General features: G+C 42.5%; 1 protein-coding gene across 2 annotated transcripts in view; it reads right to left on the reverse strand.

The window, feature by feature from the left end:
• Nucleotides 1–4381: 4381 nt before the first annotated feature.
• The window catches only part of slc2a12 (solute carrier family 2 member 12), a 32871-nt gene continuing 17126 nt past the window's right edge, over nucleotides 4382–20126 (reverse strand). Inside the window, exons 6-7 of one of the 2 annotated variants that reach the window (XM_033020929.1) lie at nucleotides 14748–14824; nucleotides 4382–5079 (exon numbers count right to left, since the gene is read on the reverse strand). In XM_033020929.1, the coding sequence (XP_032876820.1) occupies nucleotides 5045–5079; nucleotides 14748–14824 (112 nt within the window). In that variant the 3' untranslated portion in view covers nucleotides 4382–5044. Of the gene's footprint in view, nucleotides 5080–14484; nucleotides 14825–20126 lie in introns of those variants that run through there. The other variant, XM_033020928.1, reaches the window with a different exon arrangement.

Here is a 20126-nt window from a genome sequence, read left to right on the forward strand (position 1 = left end):
CTACAAGTCCGTGCCGAACAATTATTTTCCCTTAGTCCCACCTTCCTGCACTCGTACCATAACCCTCCATTCTCTTCTCATCCATATGCCTATCCAATTTATTTTTAAATGGTACCATCGAACCTGCCTCCACCACTTCCACTGGAAGCTCATTCCACACCGCTACCACTTCCACTGGAAGCTCATTCCACACCGCTACCACTCTCTGAGTAAAGAAGTTACCCCTAAACTTATGTCCCTTAATTCTGAAGTCATGTCCTCTTGTTTAAATCTTCCCTATTCTCAAAGGGAAAAGCTTGTCCACATCAACTCTGTCTATCCCTCTCATTATTTTAAAGACCTCTATCAAGTCCCCCCTTAACCTTCTGCGCTCCAGAGAATAAAGACCTAACTTATTCAACCTTTCTCTGTAACTTAGTTGTTGAAACCCAGGCAACATTCTAGTACATTTCCTCTGTACTCTCTCTATTTTGTTGACATCCTTCCTATAATTGGGCGACCAAAATTGTACACCATACTCCAGATTTGGTCTCACCAATGCCTTGTACAATTTTAACATTACATCCCAGCTTCTATACTCAATGCTCTGATTTATAAAGGCTAGCATACCTAAAGCTTTCTTTACCACCCTATCTATATGAGATTCCACCTTCAAGGAACTATGCACGGTTATTCCTAGATCCCTCTGTTCAACTGTATTCTTCAATTCCCTACCATTTACCATGTACGTCCTATTTTGATTTGTCCTGCCAAGGTGTAGCACCTCACATTTATCAGCATTAAACTCCATCTGCCATCTTTCAGCCCATTCTTCCAAATGGCCTAAATCACTCTGTAGACTTTGGAAATCCTCTTCATTATCCACAACACCCCCTATCTTGGTATCATCTGCATAGTTACTAATCCAATTTACCACACCTTCATCCAGATCATTGATGTACATGACAAACAACAAAGGACCCAACACAGATCCCTGAGGCACCCCACTAGTCACCTGCCTCCAACCCGACAAACAACCATCCACCATTACCCTCTGGCGTCTCCCATTGAGATTCGTCAATCTCTTGTGCTCCAGAGAGAAGGCCACACCCTAACCTTTTTTCTCTATGCAAATTTCCAAATGGGCTATATCCCGTTGTATTCTTTGACTATCTTCCTCGCTATCTGCAACTTCACCAATTTTTGTATCATTGGTAAATTTATTATTTGACCTACAATTTCAATCACATTGTTTATATATATATATACAGAGGTCAAGAGAGTTTATTTGATATATGCAGGGGTATGAACCGGAACTATCAGTCTTACCTGCTGCAGTTTTACAGGCACATTCGATGCAACAACAGCGACAAATAAATATACCAGAAAATAACAATTATTTAAAGTAAACAAGCAACATGACAGTACAAAGGTCAAAGTACATGGAACAAACATAGCAGGGCAAAGTCATTAGTGGTTCAGTGTTGAGGTAGGGTTGTGGTTAAGTTTGGGCAGGGTGGTTCAAGAACCTGATGGTTGGTGGGAAGAAGTCTTTCTTGAACTTGGAGGTAACAGTTCACAGGTTCTTGTACTTTCTACCCGAAGGTAGCAGTGAGAAGAGACAACGGTCGGGATGGTGTGGGTCTTTGATGATATTACCTGCCTACTTGAGGCAGTGTTTCTTACAGATCCCCTTGATAGTGGGGTTGTCAGTATCTATGATGGGCCGGGCAAGCTCCACCACTTTCTCCAGCCTCCTTTAAACAATCAGCTGCTTGGTCTTGCTAACATTGAGAGCAAGATTGTTGTTATGGTGCAACTCACCCGGGTTGCCGATCTCCCTCCTGTACTCTGACTTGTCATAATCTATTATTCATTCAACTATGGTGTTGCAAGGTAGACACAAAATGCTGGAGTAACTCAGTGGGACAGGCAGCATCGCTGGAGAGAAGGAATGGGTGACATTTCAGGTTGAGACCCTTCTTCAAGAGTCTGTCCCGTTGAGTTACTCCAGCATTTTGTGTCTACCTTCGATGTAAACCAGCATCTGCAGTTCTTTCCTACACATGGTATTGTCAGCATATTTAAAGATAGTTATGGAGTTGTGTCTGGATACACAGACAGGTATAGGCAGGGTAGAGCAGAGTACTGAGCATGCAGCCCTAAGGTACCCCGGTGCCAATGGTCAGTGAGAAGGAGGGTGTTGTTGCCAATCCATACTGATTGACGTCTGCTGATGAAGACAAAGGCCCAATTGCTTCAAGGCTGCCTGCTAAGCCCGCTGCTCCACCCTTTTTACATCCATGACTGTGTGGCTAAGGACAGCTCCAATGCGATAACACCATTGTTGTTGGCTGAATCACAGGTGGTGATGAGTTGCCGGACAGAAGAGAGATTGGATGATCAGCCATGATCATATTGAATGGCGGTGCTGGCTCGAAGGGCTGAATGGCCTACTCCTGCACCTATTTTCTATGTTTCTATGGAACACCGGGTTGAACGGGATCAAAACAACAACCTTTTGCTCAACGTCAATAAAATCAAGGTACGAATCGTTGACTTCAGAAAGGGAACATGAGGAGAGCATGTGCCAGCTTACATTAGACAATAGACAAAAGGTGCAGGAGTAGGACATTCGGCCTTTAGAGCCAGCACCGCCATTCACTGTGATCAAGGTTGATCATCCACAATCAGTACCCTGTTCCTGCCTTCTCTCCATATCCCTTGGTGGGTTAGTGGTGGAGAGAGTTAGAAGCTTTAAATTCAGATGACCTTTCTTGGGCCCAGTACACCAATGTAATCGCAAGGAAGGTGTACCAGTGCCTCCATATTCTTAGAAGTTTAAAGAGATTTTGCATGTCTCCGAATATTCTAACAAGTGGAAATGTATTTTGACTGTTGCATCAGGGCTTGACATGGCAATTCTAATGCAGAGGAATGCAAGTGGCTGCAGAGGGTGGTGGACAGCCATCATGCTGAGAGAATGGAGCGGCTGGGCTTGTATACTCTGGAATTTAGAAGGATGAGAGGATATCATTGAAACATATAAGATTATTAAGGATTTGGACATGCTAGAGGCAGGAAATATGTTCCTGATGTTCGGGGAGTCCAGAACCAGGGGACACAGTTTAAGAATAAGGGATAAGCCATTTAGAACGGAGATGAGGAAGCACTTTTTCACACAGAGACTTGTGAGTCTGTGGAATTCTCTGCCTCAGAGGGCGGTGGAGGCCAGTTTACTGGAAACTTTCAAGAGAGAGCTCGATAGGGCTATTGAAGATAGGGAAGTTAGGGGATATGGGGAGAAGGCAGGAACAGGATACTGATTGTGGATGATCAGCCATGATCACATTGAACGGCAGTGCTGGCTTGAAGGGCCGTATGGCCTACTCCTGCACCTATTGTCTATTGTCTCTGGGCGTAACTCTCCCCACCATCAAAACCATCTACGTGAGGCACTGCCGGTAGAGGGCGATGATCTATCTATCATCAATAAATCCCACTATCTGTAGTCTCAAACCACCAGGTTCAAGAACGATTACTTTCTTCTATCCGTCAGGTTCTTGAATTGATCTGCACAAACCTAATCCTACCTCAACAATTAAACATTGTGGACCATCTCCTGCAGTACCATGGACTTGTTTTACAATTGTGTTTAGCAGTAATGTCTTGTTTTTATTTGCTGTCCTTTTATTTTCACACCCTTTTAGAATGTATGTATAATTTATATATTTTTTAATGATGTCTGTGTATATGTGCGTGTGATGCTGCTATGGGCAAGATTTTCGTTGTACCTGTACCTCACCCGTACTTGTGCATATGACAAAAAACTCGACTGGACTTGATTTGGGATACAATCCTCTGAGTTTGACAATGAATTCAAAAGAGATGATGGTGTTGAATTCCAAGCTGTTCTCAATGAACAACAGTCTGACGTGTGTGCTACTGTTGTACCACTGGTCCAGTGCAGAGTGGAGAGCCAGCGAGATCGCATCCGCCTTCGATCTGTTATGGAGGTAGACAAATTGACATGGGTCAGTATGTGGTCAGGTGCACCTTTCAAGGATTCACTCTCGTGAAGGATTTTCTGACACCGGCCTCAGAGACTGAGATCACAGGGATTTCAAGTGGTGTGGTATGGAGGCAATCAGCGTCGCTGATAGTGGAGTAGCAGTGGTCGAAATTGTTTGATCCTCTGGTGCTGAAGGGGACATGCTGATGATAGCTTGAAGTGTCCTCTTCAAGTTCCCCCCGCCACGGGTACCATGTGATCCCGTGCTACCTGGTCCATGGTCGAATAGTCGGTGAATAAATCGTCTACCCCACCTGGTTTGCCAGGTGAGGAGGAGGCTGTAGACCCCCAGCGGGACCAGAAACAAGACCTGTCAAAAAGGCGGATGAGCTCCTAGCGAGCCAACGGCCATCCACACTTCAGTAGAAGCTGTGATCACTGTCGTACATAGCATTGTAAGGCACCGTACCCGTTGATGTTTTCAACGATGATGATGATGATTGTTGAAGTCCACAACAATGATGGAGAAAGCATTGGGCTACATCCTCTGGTGAATGTTGACTACATAGTTTGTCCAATAGGCTAGATTTCAGTCATCTTTGTGCATATCTCAACTTTGCTCACGGAAGGTCCTCAAGCTCTCTCAGTCAACCACGTCAATTTGGAAGCAAGCTAGTCCAGAATGATCAATGATTAAGTCACCTCTCAGTAATTTCCCTGATTTTCATTCACCCATAGGTTTCTATACTAAGTAGACACCTTAATGTTTCTTCTCATGCTGCTGGTAGTCTCCAACACACTGGCCAGATATTGTGTATTTTGAAAAATAGTTTATGAAATCAATTTTCATAAAAATCTTGTTTAAAACCTTATGCTCTTCTTGTAGCTCCTTTTCCATTTGGCCTCTTGTGAGTTGTGTATTACCATGAAAGTATCCATCCCCATCATCGGTGTGCATCATCAGGATGCTTCTCTGTGACCAGGTACTTGGCAATGATGGACTAAGTAGTGTGCCTTAGGTTGTCCTGCAGAGCTGCAGTCAAAGTGCCAAGTCTAATCTTCCTCCATGTTCTCATATATATTTTCATCTAGGTGAAGAACAGAGTTGCAGAAATTAGTATGACAACTTTAATCAGCCTGTTTGCCTGAGTCAGAGGACATTGCTCATGTTAGTGTGGAGTGTCAAAAGCAAGAACTGCTTCATCTGCTACCTGTTCCCCAGTGCCATTCCATTCTGCCACTTCACATTCTGCGGAGATTAACCTGCATTCTCCTGTGGGCTCTTGTCTTCGCATAACACGTTTGTTTTACCCTTCGATGCAACTGCAGTTTAAGTTATGAGTTATCTCCATTAGCTCAGAGATGGAAATCAGAGAGACATCACTGACTGCCTCTAAACTTCAAGATTCATAACAGTGACAGGCAATGGCAGCTTAAGGAAAGCATGCAAGTGCTAATGTTCTTGTATTGATAACTGATTAAAGTTATTAATTTGATTTAATTAGAGGTTTGTTTTGTCTACATTGACAGTGCTTGGGACAGACATTGAATCTACCAAGGGACTAACAAGATGCCAGCTGTGGGAAATGGTTCACTGTCAAAAGTTTGTACTTCAAGCCCTGTTACACAAAACTGATTACATATTGGTCTGGATTTTATCTCGATTAGAACTATTGTGTTACATGTTAGTTGGCAAGCCAAAATGAAAGCGTGCCCATCATACGTAACCAATGGTTACCCTATTTACATATCTCCTTACCCAATCAGGATACTCGTGACTACATAAAGTAAAAATCAGGAAGTCCAATTTGGAATATTTAATTCAATGTAAAATCACGTATAGATGTCATAACAGAGGGAAGGAGATATAGGATTACGAGAGAGATAAAGAGAAAGAAAGCAAAAGTGAAACATCGAGTTGAGGATGATCCACTCTGAAGGTTCAGTTTTATAAAGACTTAGCATGGTAAATCCAAACTTATTTATGCCTCATTAACTGCTTTCTCAATCTGCCCTGCCACTTTCAATGGTTTCTGTACCACGTATACCAGATGTCTGCTCCTCCACCCCATTTAGAACAATAGTCTTTATTCGGTACTATTTTCCCTCATTCCTACTACCAAAATACATCGCCACACATTTCCTGAGTTAAACTGCTGCACATTTGCACATCCCACAACTTATTTACATTCTGCTGGAGGAACGCAGCATGTGTGGAGATAGAGAGATGGTTTTCAGTCGAGACACTACAACAGGACCGGGAGTGTCGAGGAAAGATAGGCAGTACAATGAGGTGAGAGGGAGCTATAAGAGGGCGATAGGTGGAACCAGGTGAGGAAGGGGCAGATGAGCCGATTAAACCGGGTGGGGGAAGAGGAGGGGTAGAGTTGGGAGACAAAGGATAGTGGGTGATAAGTAGAGACATGGGGGGAGCAGAAATGGGGCAGATTAAGCCTATGGTGGAGAAGATGTGGAGATAAAGACAGAGGCTGGAAGGTGATGAGGTAATAGAAGAAGCTACAGATGCTGGAATCTGATTAGTAAGGAAGTGTTAAGTGGAGCATGCTCAGAGAGGGATGTAAAGCAAATGGAACATTGGTGAAGGGGAACTGAGACCTTATTGCACCCCTCCTCCTCCCCCGCCTGGTTCTACCTACTGCTTACCAGTCCCTACCTCTCATACTCACCTATATCTCCTTTACACTCTCAGTCCTGATACAGTGTATTGACCCGAAACATCGACCATCCCACTGCCTCCACAAATGCTGCCTGTCCTGTTGAGTTCTTCCAGCAATCTGTTTATGATCCAAAAACATATCGATCGCAGCAGGATATGAAAAGACAATAGACAACAGGTGCAGGAGTAGGCCATTTGGCCCTGCTTTAGCACTGCCATTCAATGTGATCCTGACTGTTGAATGGGTAGATGCACAGCGGATTAAGTTTAATGCAGAGAAATGTGAGGCGATGTTAAAAGGATCTTTCATAGAGAAATATTAAATCATAAAGTGTTTATATAGTAAAAAGAATGAAACTTTTTATAAAAATCGAAGTCAATAAGCAATGGTTATTGACAAAAAGAACAACATTTCAAGAGAAAGAAAATCTATGAGTTACAAATTTTTCTGATCCGCTCTTGTTGTATGATGGAAACTGAAGCAGTAATACCTTTCCGATGGAACCCGATAAATAGGTTGAAGAAATAAACATTACAGATGCAGAGGGATGGAATAATGAATTTTAAAAATCACAACTGTCACAATGGGCTAAATGGCAGCCTTCTGTGCCTTTCTATTCTAACAACCAATGATCAGTTGATTTGATGCCATTCTTAGCGTTATAGTCAAAGTTACAGCTTGAAATCCCACTGATTTGGCGACTTAAATTGGGAGAGTGAATTACTGTTTGTTTACCTTGGGTTCAGTTGGGTTAATTATTGTCACGTGTACTGAGGTATAGTGAAAAACGTTGCTTTACATGTTATCCAATCGATATTGGATTTTCAGAGATACTACTGTATATACAGATGAAAATAATTTCTGCTAACATATATAACAATGGTATCTATTGAGAAAAGCAAGCGTTGTCTGCGGAGGGCGCTCAGCATCGCCAAGGACTGCTCTCACCCCAACCATGGACTGTTTACCCTCATACCATCCGGGAGGCGCTACAGGTCTCTCCGTTGCCGAACCAGCAGGTCCAGGAACAGCTTCTTCCCGGCGGCTGTCTCTCTACTCAACAACGTACCTCGGTGACTGCCAATCACCCCCCCCCCCCCTCGGACACTTATTATTATTTATTCAAATCATTTGCTATGTCGCTCTTCCAGGGAGATGCTAAATGCATTTCGTTGTCTCTGTACTGTACACTGACAATGACAATTAAAATTGAATCTGAATCTGAATCTGAATCTGAGAAACAATTTACAAAAGAAAAATTGAGGCTGTAGTCCACAGGAAGGCAGTGATAATGGGAACAGAAAAACAAATATGCAGAAGAGAAACAGAAACACATGTTTTATTAATCTTTTAAATTTTGGTGCACCTAGGGATTATAAAATCACCAATGGTGTTATAAGATAATACAAATGTGTTACTGGTCATAACACTTCTGTGTGTTTGTAATATTAAGATGATTCCACACAGCATTCTTCAACAAAATTCAATGGACGAAGCCGCCTGACTGGTTCCAATTTTATTCCCATCACGAGCCAAGTAAGGTATAAAAAGAACTTCCACTCGACCTCGGTCTCAGTGAATTTTAGCATCATTGTTCTTCTGGGCAAATACCAGAGCGTTTAAGTTCATAAATTGTGGTGTGAAAATAAATGGACAATTTAGTATAGTTTGTACTTTGAACTAATCTTCTGAAATTTGGCTCCTTTAAAGCCACAAGAAATGAACTACCCTCCTGCCAGGAATCCTGCCTCCCAACTTTAGCTCTAAGAAATTTACAATTCATTCCAAATTTTGAACAATAGTAATATTTTTGCAGAGGCTGCTCTTTTGGAACAACATTGTTCATGAAAATATAACTTTAAAAAAATGAACAACTTATTCTATTTAGCATCTACTACAAGTTGTGGCTTTACAAATGTTGTCCATGAAATAGATTCATCATGACCAGGGCAGATGTGGCATTATGACCAAACGTCTCATCAAGTTCAATGGAAGTGGGCAACATTGTTAGAGTGGCAATGGATAGTCTCTGGGGGTAACATGCTCATGAACCTCGCAGCTCAGATGGGGAACAGACAGGGCAATGGGGTTCTCAATGAAGGGCATTTTGATGCCAAAAACTGTTGTCTTTTGGATGAGGTATCGGAAGCTTCCCACACCCACCATCTACCCATCCACATTAACATACAAAATGGAAAAGTAAGGAACTGAACTCAAATAAGTGGAGATTGGAGGAACATCAACTTAAATTTTGCTTGAACTTGAAACAATGGCTTGTTTCCTGTATCGTCATTGCTTTTTTTGCATATCTTTCATTAATTTGTTCTATATCTCTCTCTCTGTATCACCATCTATATGTCTCGTTTCCCTTTCTCCTGACTCTAGTCTGAAGAAGGGTCTTGACCCGAAACGTCACCCATTCCTTCTATCCAGGGATGCTTCCTGTCCCGCTGAGTTACTCCAGCATTTTGTGTCTATCAAATGAGTGGATGCTGTATGTCGCCAAGTACCTCTCAACTAACACCAGCAAAATCAGATAAATGGTCAATTATTCATAAACCTTTGTGTGAGTCGCACGTTGTGTTTGCCAGTAAAACTAGATTTCAAAAGTAACTTTTGGCTGAAAAGCACTGGCAGATGTGTTCCACGGCATCAAACACACTGTTTAAATGTAAATCTTTCTTTCACTTACCCCAAAAATGGAAAGAGCAAGATGATTGAGTTTCAACCCTTTGACTGGTGAAAAAGATAAACAGCTTCACTGACAGAAAGGAAAGCAAATAAACCGCAGCTGCTGTTACTCACAGGCCCACTCTCACTTGGCTCTCCATAACACAAAAGCTGTTCAAGTTTAAAGGAAATCAGTCCAAAAGTGAATCGTTTGATAATTCATACTCCAATTTGTTTGAAAGTCTTTCTCAAATAAAAAACACTCATGAAATGTCACGTCAGTGGAAGTACTTTGTAGTGAAGGATTGCTACAGATGCTCAGCAGGCAGTGACACTCAACTAGAGCGTGTAGCCACATCACCGTTGAAGCATGGTCATTTGAGGTGAGAGGATACTAAAATTATTCAATGAAATAAAATCCACCCAAATGTTGGAGACATTTTAATTTCTTGATTGTTTTAGTTTTGTGAGAACATTTTTCATTTGCCAAGAGAAAAATTGACACCTTAAAGTATTTTGATCAATTTAGTAGTTTTATCAGCAAACACGACAGATCAGTTTTAACTTTGGGGGTTCCCATTTTGAATGTTTCTGTAAATAGCGATGACCTCTTATGTCGCTCTTCTATGGAGATGCTAACTGCATTTCATTGTCTCTGTACTGTACACTGCACAATGACAATTAAGTTGAATCTGAATCTGACCTCAAGGATGTTAATGGTGGTAAGAATGTTGAAAGTCAAGGGATGATTGAGTATGGTATGGGGGTTGATGTGGTTCCAGTCACTCTTTCTGGAAATGCTCACAGCTCAGCACAATGAGACATGAATGATACTTATCAGTTCAATACAGAAAGTTATCTTGAACTTGCTGCATAATGGTATAGACTGCTTCATTGCTTGTAGAACTAAACTCTATAAAATAGCAACAAGTATTCCCACTACTGACTATGGAGAAAGGGTCATTGATAAAACAACTGAAGACTGTTGGACCGAGGACACTGTAGAGGACTAGTGTAATATTCTGTTGGGTCTGTGCTGAATAGCCTGAGTAGCCACAACCAACTTTCTTCCTGCCAGGTAAATCTTCTCGTGGAACATTTTTCACATTTTCTATTGACCAAGTTTTATTAAGGCTCTTTATTGATGATCCATGTTAAATTCTCTCAGGACCCTTTTTCAGGAGTCCGAAGGAGGGTCTCGACCCAAAACGTCACCTATTCCTTTTCTCGAGAGATGCTGCCTGACCATCTGAGCTACTCCAGCATTTTGTGTCTATCTTAAATTTGTCCACGATGTCTAGGGATCCATTCACAACTTACTGCAGATGTTAGTCTGTCCATACTTCAACTATGTAAAATGTCGAGCCAACTAGCCCAGGCAAAACCCAACCATTCAGCAGTCTACTTATGAGTAAGAGTCTTAAATACTTTCAATTGTTTGTCTAAGAAATAATGGTAGACTGATAAATGGTTGGATTGGAAATGTTGCTTTTAGTAGTCGGCATTACATATCCGGGCTAATTTGTAATTTGGCAGTGATGTGGAAGTATCTGCTGAAACTGTTTAGTTTGAAACATTGTCAGTTCTGGAGTTTCTGAGCATTATATCTCAGAGTGTCCTAGGTTTCTGCTTGACAGTGCATTGAATTGATTGATAACAGACATCCATGATGATGAGGAACTCAGTTGGAGATCAAAATGAAGCATTTACTTGGCACTTCAAGTGGACCTCTGTTGGTAGTTTCCTTTCATTTGGTTTAATCCACATCTATGTTGAGATGACAAGCTAACTGTGAAGCTCCCAACCACATCAGATTGCTTAAATAATCAAGCCATCAACTTACCTCCTGGGAAGGAATCAATTGTCCACTTGCTATCTGCTGTTAATACGAGGTGAGAAGGTTGCAGAGATGGAAATGATTGCATTTGAGAACGTTTAGGGTAGGGGGTTGCAGTTAAAAATTAACCAAATTTTATTGGTGAAGTGTCAGTGAAGAAAGATTACAATAAAGTCAACACCACAATACATTTAAAAGCCATCATGTTTATCAGTCAGTCAAGCTTGCAATAATCTAGGTAGTTGTCAGGGAACATGACACACTCGTATAACCTGAGAGCTATTCCTGTCAATAATGCCGAAAACCTTCAGAGCATGGTTCAGGTGACCCATCAGCTGAAAGACTTGTTCTAGCTGAGCAAACAGGGACTGGTGCTCTACAGTTCAGTGCATTATAGATTCAGCAGATTAATCTCCACCAGGGAAGGCAATAACCATTAGTGTTGAATTCTTTGGCCCTTGCAAAAAATGCACCTGAGCTCTCTGGACTGAGATAAGTGAGTTATGTTCTGCCAGAGAGCATGTGCACTGAACAAATATAAGAATGCTGCCCAAGTGGATAGTTTAGTTTGGAGACCCTTTAGCACACTTATGTTTAAGAAGGAACTGGAACAAGATGCTGGAAAATCGAAGGCAGAAAAAAAAGCTGAAGAAACTCAGCGGGTGAGGCAGCATCTTTGGAGTGAAAGAAATAGGCGATGTTTCGGGTCGAGACTCTTCGTCTAAAGAAAGGTCTCAACCCGAAACGTCGCCTATTTCCTTCGCTCCATATATGCTGCCTCAGCTGCTGAGTTTCTCCAGCTTTTTTGTCTACCTTTAGTGCATTTGCTTTGGGCAACATAGAGTCCTACAGGTACACAAAAAAGCTGGAGAAACTCAGCGGGTGCAGCAGCATCTATGGAGCGAAGGAAATAGGCAACGTTTCGGGCCGAAACCCTTCTTCAGAAGAAGGGTCTGAAGAAGGGTTTTGGCCCGAAACGTTGCCTATTTCCTTCGCTCCATAGATGCTGCTGCACCCGCTGAGTTTCTCCAGCTTTTTTGTGTACCTTCGATTTGCCAGCATCTGCAGTTCCTTCTTAAACATAGTCATACAGCGTGGAAACAGGCCCTGCGGCCCAAGATGCCCACACCGACCAAGAAGCCCCATCTACACTACTCCCACTTGTCTGCTTTTGGCCCATATCCCTCTAAACCTTTCATATCCATGTACTGTACCTGTCCAAATGTCTTTTAAATGTTGTTATAGTACTTACCTCAATTACTTCCTCTGGCAGCTCGTTTCTTATATCCACCACCTACTGTGTGAAAAGGCTGCCCCTCAGGATCCTATTGAATGTTACCTCTTTCACCCTTAACGTATATCGTTCAGTTCCTGATTGTTTTATTCTGGGTAAAAGACTTGGTGCATCTACCCTATCTATTCCACTCAAGATCTTATACACCTCCATAATTTCACCCTTCATCTTCCTGCGCTCCAAGGAATAAAGTCCTAACCTGCCCAACCTCTCTCTATAGCTCAGGCCCTCAAGTCCTAGTAACAACCTAGTAAATCTTCTCTGCTCTCTTTCCAACTTAACTATATCTTTTCTATAGCAGGTTGATCAAAACTAAACACAATACTCCACATTTGGCCTCACCAACATCTTGTATAATTGTCACATAACATCCTTCATATACTCAGCACACCACTGTTGATGGCCTATGTGCCAAAAAACCTCTTGACTACACACACTGCCGTACTGGTGAGAAAGGCAAGGCAGTGCCTTTACCACCTCAGGCAGCTGAGGAAATTCATCCACTTTCATTTCACTGTACATCTTGTATGTGTATGTGACAAATAAAGTTGACTTGACTACCCTACCTGTGATACCACTTTCACAAAACTATGTAGCTGCACTCCTAAATCAATCTGTTCTACAACACTCTCCAGGACCCTGCCATGTACTATGATGGTCCTGAGCTAGTTTGACTTCCCAAAATACACCTCACACTTGTCTGCATTACACTCCATTAACCATTTCTCAGCCCACTTGCCCAACTGACCAAGATTGTGCTGTAATTTATGATAATTATCTTCCTATGATACCACCCACTTTTGTGTCCCCTGCAAACTTAATCATGCCTCGTACATTACATCCAAATCATCGGTATAAACCACTAACATCAATGGGCCTAGCAGCAATCCCCGAGGCACACCACTATTCACAAGCCTCCAGTCCAAAAAACAACCTTCCAACATCGCCCTCTGCTTCCTTCCATGAAGTCAATTATCTATCCAGTTAAGAGCCTGTCCCACGAGCATGCGACCTGCATGCGGCAAGCGCGACCAAACCGGAAGCGGGAGACGCGCGGAAGTCGAGTGATCCCCGTACAGGGCCGGTCCCAACAGCATGCACCTGCATGCCGCGAGCGCGACCAAACCAGAAACGGGGGCCGCGCGGAGTTCGAGTGAGTGACGTGAAGTTCGAGCGAAGTCCGCGGGAAGTTCGCGTGTAAGGTACGGCGTCAAGATGGACGTACGGCGTCAAGACGCTGCATATGCCCGTCGAGGCGGTGTGTACGGCGTTGAGGCGGCTGCGGGCCGGCAGGCCGTTGCCACGCGGAATTTTTGAACACGGTCAGTTTTTCGGAGCCCCGCACGATGTCGGGACCAGCTCCGCACAACTCCATACGGCTCCGGCGATCGAAGTGGGACCGGCCCCGCGAGGCCGTACAGCTCAAGGGACCACGTTAGGTCGTGCTTGCCGCATGGTGCCGCATGGAGTCGCATGCTCGTGGAACAGGCCCTTTAGCTAGCTCTCCCTGGTTCCCATGCAATCTAAACTTCCAGAGCAGCCTACCATGCGGAACCTTAAGACATTTTCATGCGGAAACATATCTTTTTTTTAAACAAAATCAAGGTACAGGGATTTATGAGGATGTTGCCAGGACTCAAAGACCTAAGCTATAGGAAGAAGTTGGGCAGGCTAAGATTTTATTCCTTGGAGTGCAGGAAGCTGAAGGGCGGTCTAATAGCGGTGCATACAATCATGAGGGGAATCAATAGAATGCATGCACAATCTTTTTCTCAGGGTCGAGAACTAGATGGCTTAGGTATAAAACAAGTGGAAAATTGAATAGGAACCTGAGGGAAACTATTTCACACAGAGGGTGGTGGGTATATGGGACAAGCTACCAGAAGAAGTAGTTGTGGCATGTACAATAACAACATTTAAAATACATTTGGATAGGCTGATGGATAGGAAATGTTTAGTGGGATATGGGCAAATTGAACTGGCTTAGATGGGGCATCTTGGTCAGCACGGACGATTTAGGATGAAGGGTCTATTTCTGTGCTGCACATCCCTATGACTGTCAACGAATACCATCCACCAATATTTGCAGGCCATTCCTTCAGAATAAATGAGAATTAATTGACAATTATGAATGAAAACAGAACATTATATTAGTGCAATATTACTTCAAAAGATATAAATTTTGAACTGTGTGTTACAAACTACTATCATCAAAATAGTTCTCCAAACCATCTGTGTGGTATTGGGTAGCAGTAGCCCAGATTAAGTGCTCACCACCTTTGTGTTTCCAACATCGTTCTGGGAGCAGTTTCTTTATACGTTCAGTCAAACTGCAAGCTCCAGTTATATCGTACCTGAGAGATCATTAAAATTTCATGCTTGTGAGAATTCAAGTTGAAATTTAACCTTTCAGTCTTAAATCATTCTTCTCCCTTATATTAATATATGTATTCTGGGTGACAAACTAGGAAAAAGATTTTTCAATAGGTTACTTTTGTTTAAAGTGAGCCAGAGTGAAAGTATGTTGTCATGAACCCATTAACTGAAAATAACTATGGATAGACTAACATATACCAAAGAAGAATTATTTAAAGTATTATTTTCTAATGAGAATATAGCTTGTTATAGTTATTAATACTTGCCTATGACAAGTGAAAAACTTAAAGCTTTACTTCACTGCCATCAGAATGGAAACAAACATTCCAAGATCATTCCAATCATTCGGTGGGCGGCATGGTGGCGCAGTGGTAGAGTTGCTGCCTTACACTGCCAGAGACCCAGGTTTGATTCTAACTACGGGTGCTGTCTGTATGGAATTTGTACGTTCTCCATGTGACCTGCGTGGGTTTTCTCGGGGCGTTCCGGTTTCCTCCTGCAGTCCAAAGACGTACAGGTTTGCAGGCTAATTGACTTGGTAAAATTGTGAATTGTCCCTAGTGTGTGTAGGATAGTGTTAGTATGCGGGGATCGCTGGTCGGCATGGACTCAACGTGGACTAAACTAAACAATGAGGGAGCAGCACTGATGGTAGCAGAGAACGCATCAGATGAGTAAGCTTCCCACCTGAGAAAATATGTGCTAAAGCAATGACCAGATCATATGTCTCTGGTCAGCCAAATTCATCTTCATTGCTATCAAGGCCACACTTTATTATTTATAACCATATAACCATATAACAATTACAGCACAGAAACAGACCATCTCGACCCTTCTAGTCCGTGCCGAACACGTATTCTCCCCTAGTCCCATATACCTGCGCTCGGACCATAACCCTCCATTCCTTTCCCGTCCATATAACTATCCAATTTATTTTTAAATGATAAAAACGAACCTGCCTCCACCACCTTCACTGGAAGCTCATTCCACACAGCCACCACTCTCCGAGTAAAGAAGTTCCCCCTTATGTTAATCCTAAACTTCTGTCCCTTAATTCTCAAGTCATGGCTGCCGTGAAGGGAGAGTGGACGCTGGCACGAATTGGTTGCCGCTGCTCTCTCTTCACACTGTGTTTTTGATTTTCTGTTTTTGGATTGAATTCTGTTTTTAATTTGTGTCATTGTGATGTCTTTAATTACTTGTTTTACTCCGATTATATGTCTTTATTCCGATTACTATGTAAGGTGTCCTTGAGATTTTGTATGAAAGGCGCCCATTAAATATAAAATTTATTATTATTATTATTATGTCCCCTTGTTTGAATCTTCCCTACTCTCAGTGGGAAAAGCTTATCCACGTCAACTCTGTCTATCCCTCTCATCATTTTAAAGACCTCTATCAAGTCCCCCCTTAACCTTCTGCGCTCCAAAGAATAAAGCCCTAACTTGTTCAACCTTTCTCTGTAACTTAGTTGCTGAAATCCAGGCAACATTCTAGTAAATCTCCTCTGTACTCTCTCTATTTTGTTGACATCCTTCCTATAATTAGGCGACCAAAATTGTACACCATACTCCAGAATTGGCCTCACCAATGCCTTGTACAATTTTAACATTACATCCCAACTTTTATACTCAATGCTCTGATTTATAAAGGCCAGCACACCAAAAGCTTTCTTTACCACCCTATCTACATGAGATTCCACTTTCAGGGAACTGTGCACAGTTATTCCCAGATCCCTCTGTTCACCTGCATTCCTCAATTCGCTATCATTTACCATGTACGTCCTATTTTGATCTGTCCAGCCAAGATGTAGCACCTCACACTTATCAGCATTAAACTCCATCTGCCATCTTTCAGCCCACTCTTGCAACTGGCATAAATCTCTCTGTAGACTTTGAAAATCTACTTCATTATCCACAACCCCACCTATCTTAGTATCATCTGCATACTTACTAATCCAATTTACCACACCTTCATCCAGATCATTGATATACATGACAAACAACAGTGGACCCAACACAGATCCCTGTGGCACACCACTAGTCACTGGCCTCCAACCTGACAAACAACCATCCACCATTACCCTCTGGCATCTCCCATTCAGCCACTGTTGAATCCATCTTGCTACTCCACCATTAATACCCAACAATTGAACCTTCTTAACCAACCTTCCGTGAGGAACCTTGTCAAAGGCCTTACTGAAGTCCATATATACAACATCCACTGCTTTACCCTCATCAATTTCCCGAGTAACCTCTTCAAAAAATTCAAGAAGATTAGTCAAACATGACCTTCCAGGCACAAATCCATGTTGACTGTTCCTAATCAGACCCTGTTTATCCAGATGCTTATATATATTATCTCTAAGTATCCTTTCCATTAATTTGCCCACCACTGACGTCAAACTAACAGGTCTATAATTGCTAGGTTTACTCTTAGACCCCTTTTTAAACAATGGAACAACATGCGCAGTACGCTAATCCTCTGGCACTATTCCCGTTTCTGATGACATTTGAAATATTTCTGTCATAGCCCCTGCTATTTCTACACTAACTTCCCTCAATGTCCTAGGGAATATCCTGTCCGGACCTGGAGGCTTATCCACTTTTATATTTCTCAAAAGTGTCAGTACTTCCTCTTCTTTGAATCTCATAGTTTCCATAGCTACTCTACTTGTTTCCCTTACCTCACATAATTCAATATCCTTCTCCTTGGTGAAAACCGAAGAAAATAAATTGTTCAATATCTTCCCCATCTCTTTTGGCTCTGCAGATAGCTGTCCACTCTGACTTCTAATGGACCAATTTTATCCCTCGTTATCCTTTTGCTATTAATATAGCAGTAGAAACCCTTTGGATTTACTTTCACCTTACTTGCCAAAGCAATCTCATATCTTCTTTTAGCTTTTCGAATTTCTTTCTTAAGATTCTTTTTACATTCTTTATACTCCTCAAGCACTTCATTTACTCCATGCTGCCTATAATTATTGTAGATCTCTCTCTTTTTCCGAACCAAGTGTCCAATTTCCCTTGAAAACCATGGCTCTTTCCAATTTTTACTATTTCCTTTCAACCGAACAGGGACATAAAGATTCTGTACTCTTAAAATGTCACCTTTAAATGTCCTCCATTTCTCTTCCACGTCTTTCCCATAAAACAAACTGTCCCAATTCACTCCTTTTAAATCCTTTCGCATCTCCTCAAAGTTAGCCTTTCTCCAATCAAAAATCTCAACCCTAGGTCCAGTTCTGACCCTCTCCATAATTATATTGAAACAAATGGTATTGTGATCACTGGTCCCGAACTGTTCCCCAACGCATACCTCTGCCACCTGACCCGTCACATTTCCTAACAGGAGGTCCAGCACCGCCCCTTCTCTAGTAGGTACTTCTATGTATTGCTGCAAAAAACTATCCTGCACACATTTTACAAACTCCAACCCATCCAGCCCATTTACAGAATGTGTTTCCCAGTCTATGTGTGGAAAATTGAAAGCTCCCACAATCACTACCTTGTGCTTACTACTAATATCTGCAATCTCCTTATATATTTGCTCTTCCAATTCTCGCTCCCCATTTGGCGGTCTATAATACACCCCTATAAGTGTTGCTACCCCTTTCCCATTTCTCAGTTCCACCCAAATAGCCTCCCTAGACGAGCCCTCTAATCTATCCTGCCAAAGCACTGCTGTAATATCTTCCCTGATAAGCAATGCAACACCTCCACCTCTTGCCCCTCCAATTCTATCACACCTGAAGCAACGAAATCCTGGAATATTTAGTTTCCAATCACAGCCCTCCTGCAACCATGTTTCACTGATCGCCACAACATCATACTTCCAGGTGTCAATCCAGGCTCTAAGTACATCCACCTTTCTTACAATGCTCCTAGCATTAAAATATACACATTTAAGAAACCCCCCCTCTCTTATTCTCTGTTTATTGTCTTTTTCTTCACTCTCCCCTACATTTTGGGTCAGAGTGCTACCATTCTCTGCCTCCTGCCTCACACACTGACTGCTAGCTTTCCCAATTTGAGTCCCTCCCCCCAACCATACTAGTTTAAAGTCTCCCCAGTAGCCTTTGCAAATCTCCCCGCCAGGATATTGGTCCCTCTCGAGTTCAAGTGCAACCCGTCCTTTCTGTACAGGTCGCACCTTCCCCAAAAGAGGTCCCAATGATCCAGAAACTTGAATCCATACCCACTGCACCAGTCCCTCATCCACTCATTTATCCTCCACCTCGCTCCATTCCTACTCTCACTGTCGCGAATTTCAAATGTGTTTCTTTTCATTTTCACATATGCATGAGTGAATAACCAGCTCAGTACTAGGCTCCAAATAATCTGCTATTCTACAACTAATTTGCTAGCAAAGTTTAATTAACCGTGCAGTCTAGAAAAGATTAAAGTGATATACTAAGAGATTTCTTGTATTAAATTATTTTTTGTGTGTATTTACTGTCCATCTCTAATTGCCATTGAGAAATTAGGATATCCATATTCTAACCTGTGTTTGTAGGCACATCCATGCAACTAGTTCAGCTGAGCTTCTGGTCACTGGCAATACATAAGTATATGAATGTGAGGAACTTGACACTGGTGGGTTGTTGCACTCTCTTGAGTGAGCGAGTTACCATAATCTACACTTCACATTGCCTCTCCAAGGCTGCCGGCATAATCAAGGACCAGTCTCACCCTGGTCACTCAATCTTCTCCCCTCTCCCATCAGGCAAGAGGTACAAATGTTTGAAAGCACAGACCTCCAGATTCAGGATCAGTTTCTTCCCAGCTGTTATCAGGCAACTGAACGGTCCTCTCATTGGCTAGAGTACAGTCCTGACCTCCCATCTACCTCATTGGAGATCATTGAACTATCCTTAATTGGACTTTATCAGACTTCAATGTTATATCTTGCAATGAACGTTGTCCCCTTTATCCTTTATCTGTGCACTGTGGACGGCTTAATTGTATTCATGTACAGTCTTTTCACTGACTGTTTAGTTTAGTTTAGAGATACAGCAGGGAAATAGCTTCTCCGGTCCACCGAGTCCACACCAACCAGCGATCCCCGTACACTAACACTAACCTGCAGACACTGGGGCCAATTAGCCTACAAACCTGTGTATCTTTGTTGTGTGGGAGGAAACCGGAGATCCTTAAGAAAACCCACGCAGGTCACGGAGAAGAACGTACAAACTCCGTACAGTCAGCGCCCAGAGTCAGGATTGAACCCGGGTCTCTATTGAAAGGCAACAGTCCCGCTGCGCCACCGTGCCACCCT

Source organism: Amblyraja radiata, chromosome 5 (assembly GCF_010909765.2).
Source record: "Amblyraja radiata isolate CabotCenter1 chromosome 5, sAmbRad1.1.pri, whole genome shotgun sequence".
NCBI classification, from domain to species: domain Eukaryota; kingdom Metazoa; phylum Chordata; class Chondrichthyes; order Rajiformes; family Rajidae; genus Amblyraja; species Amblyraja radiata.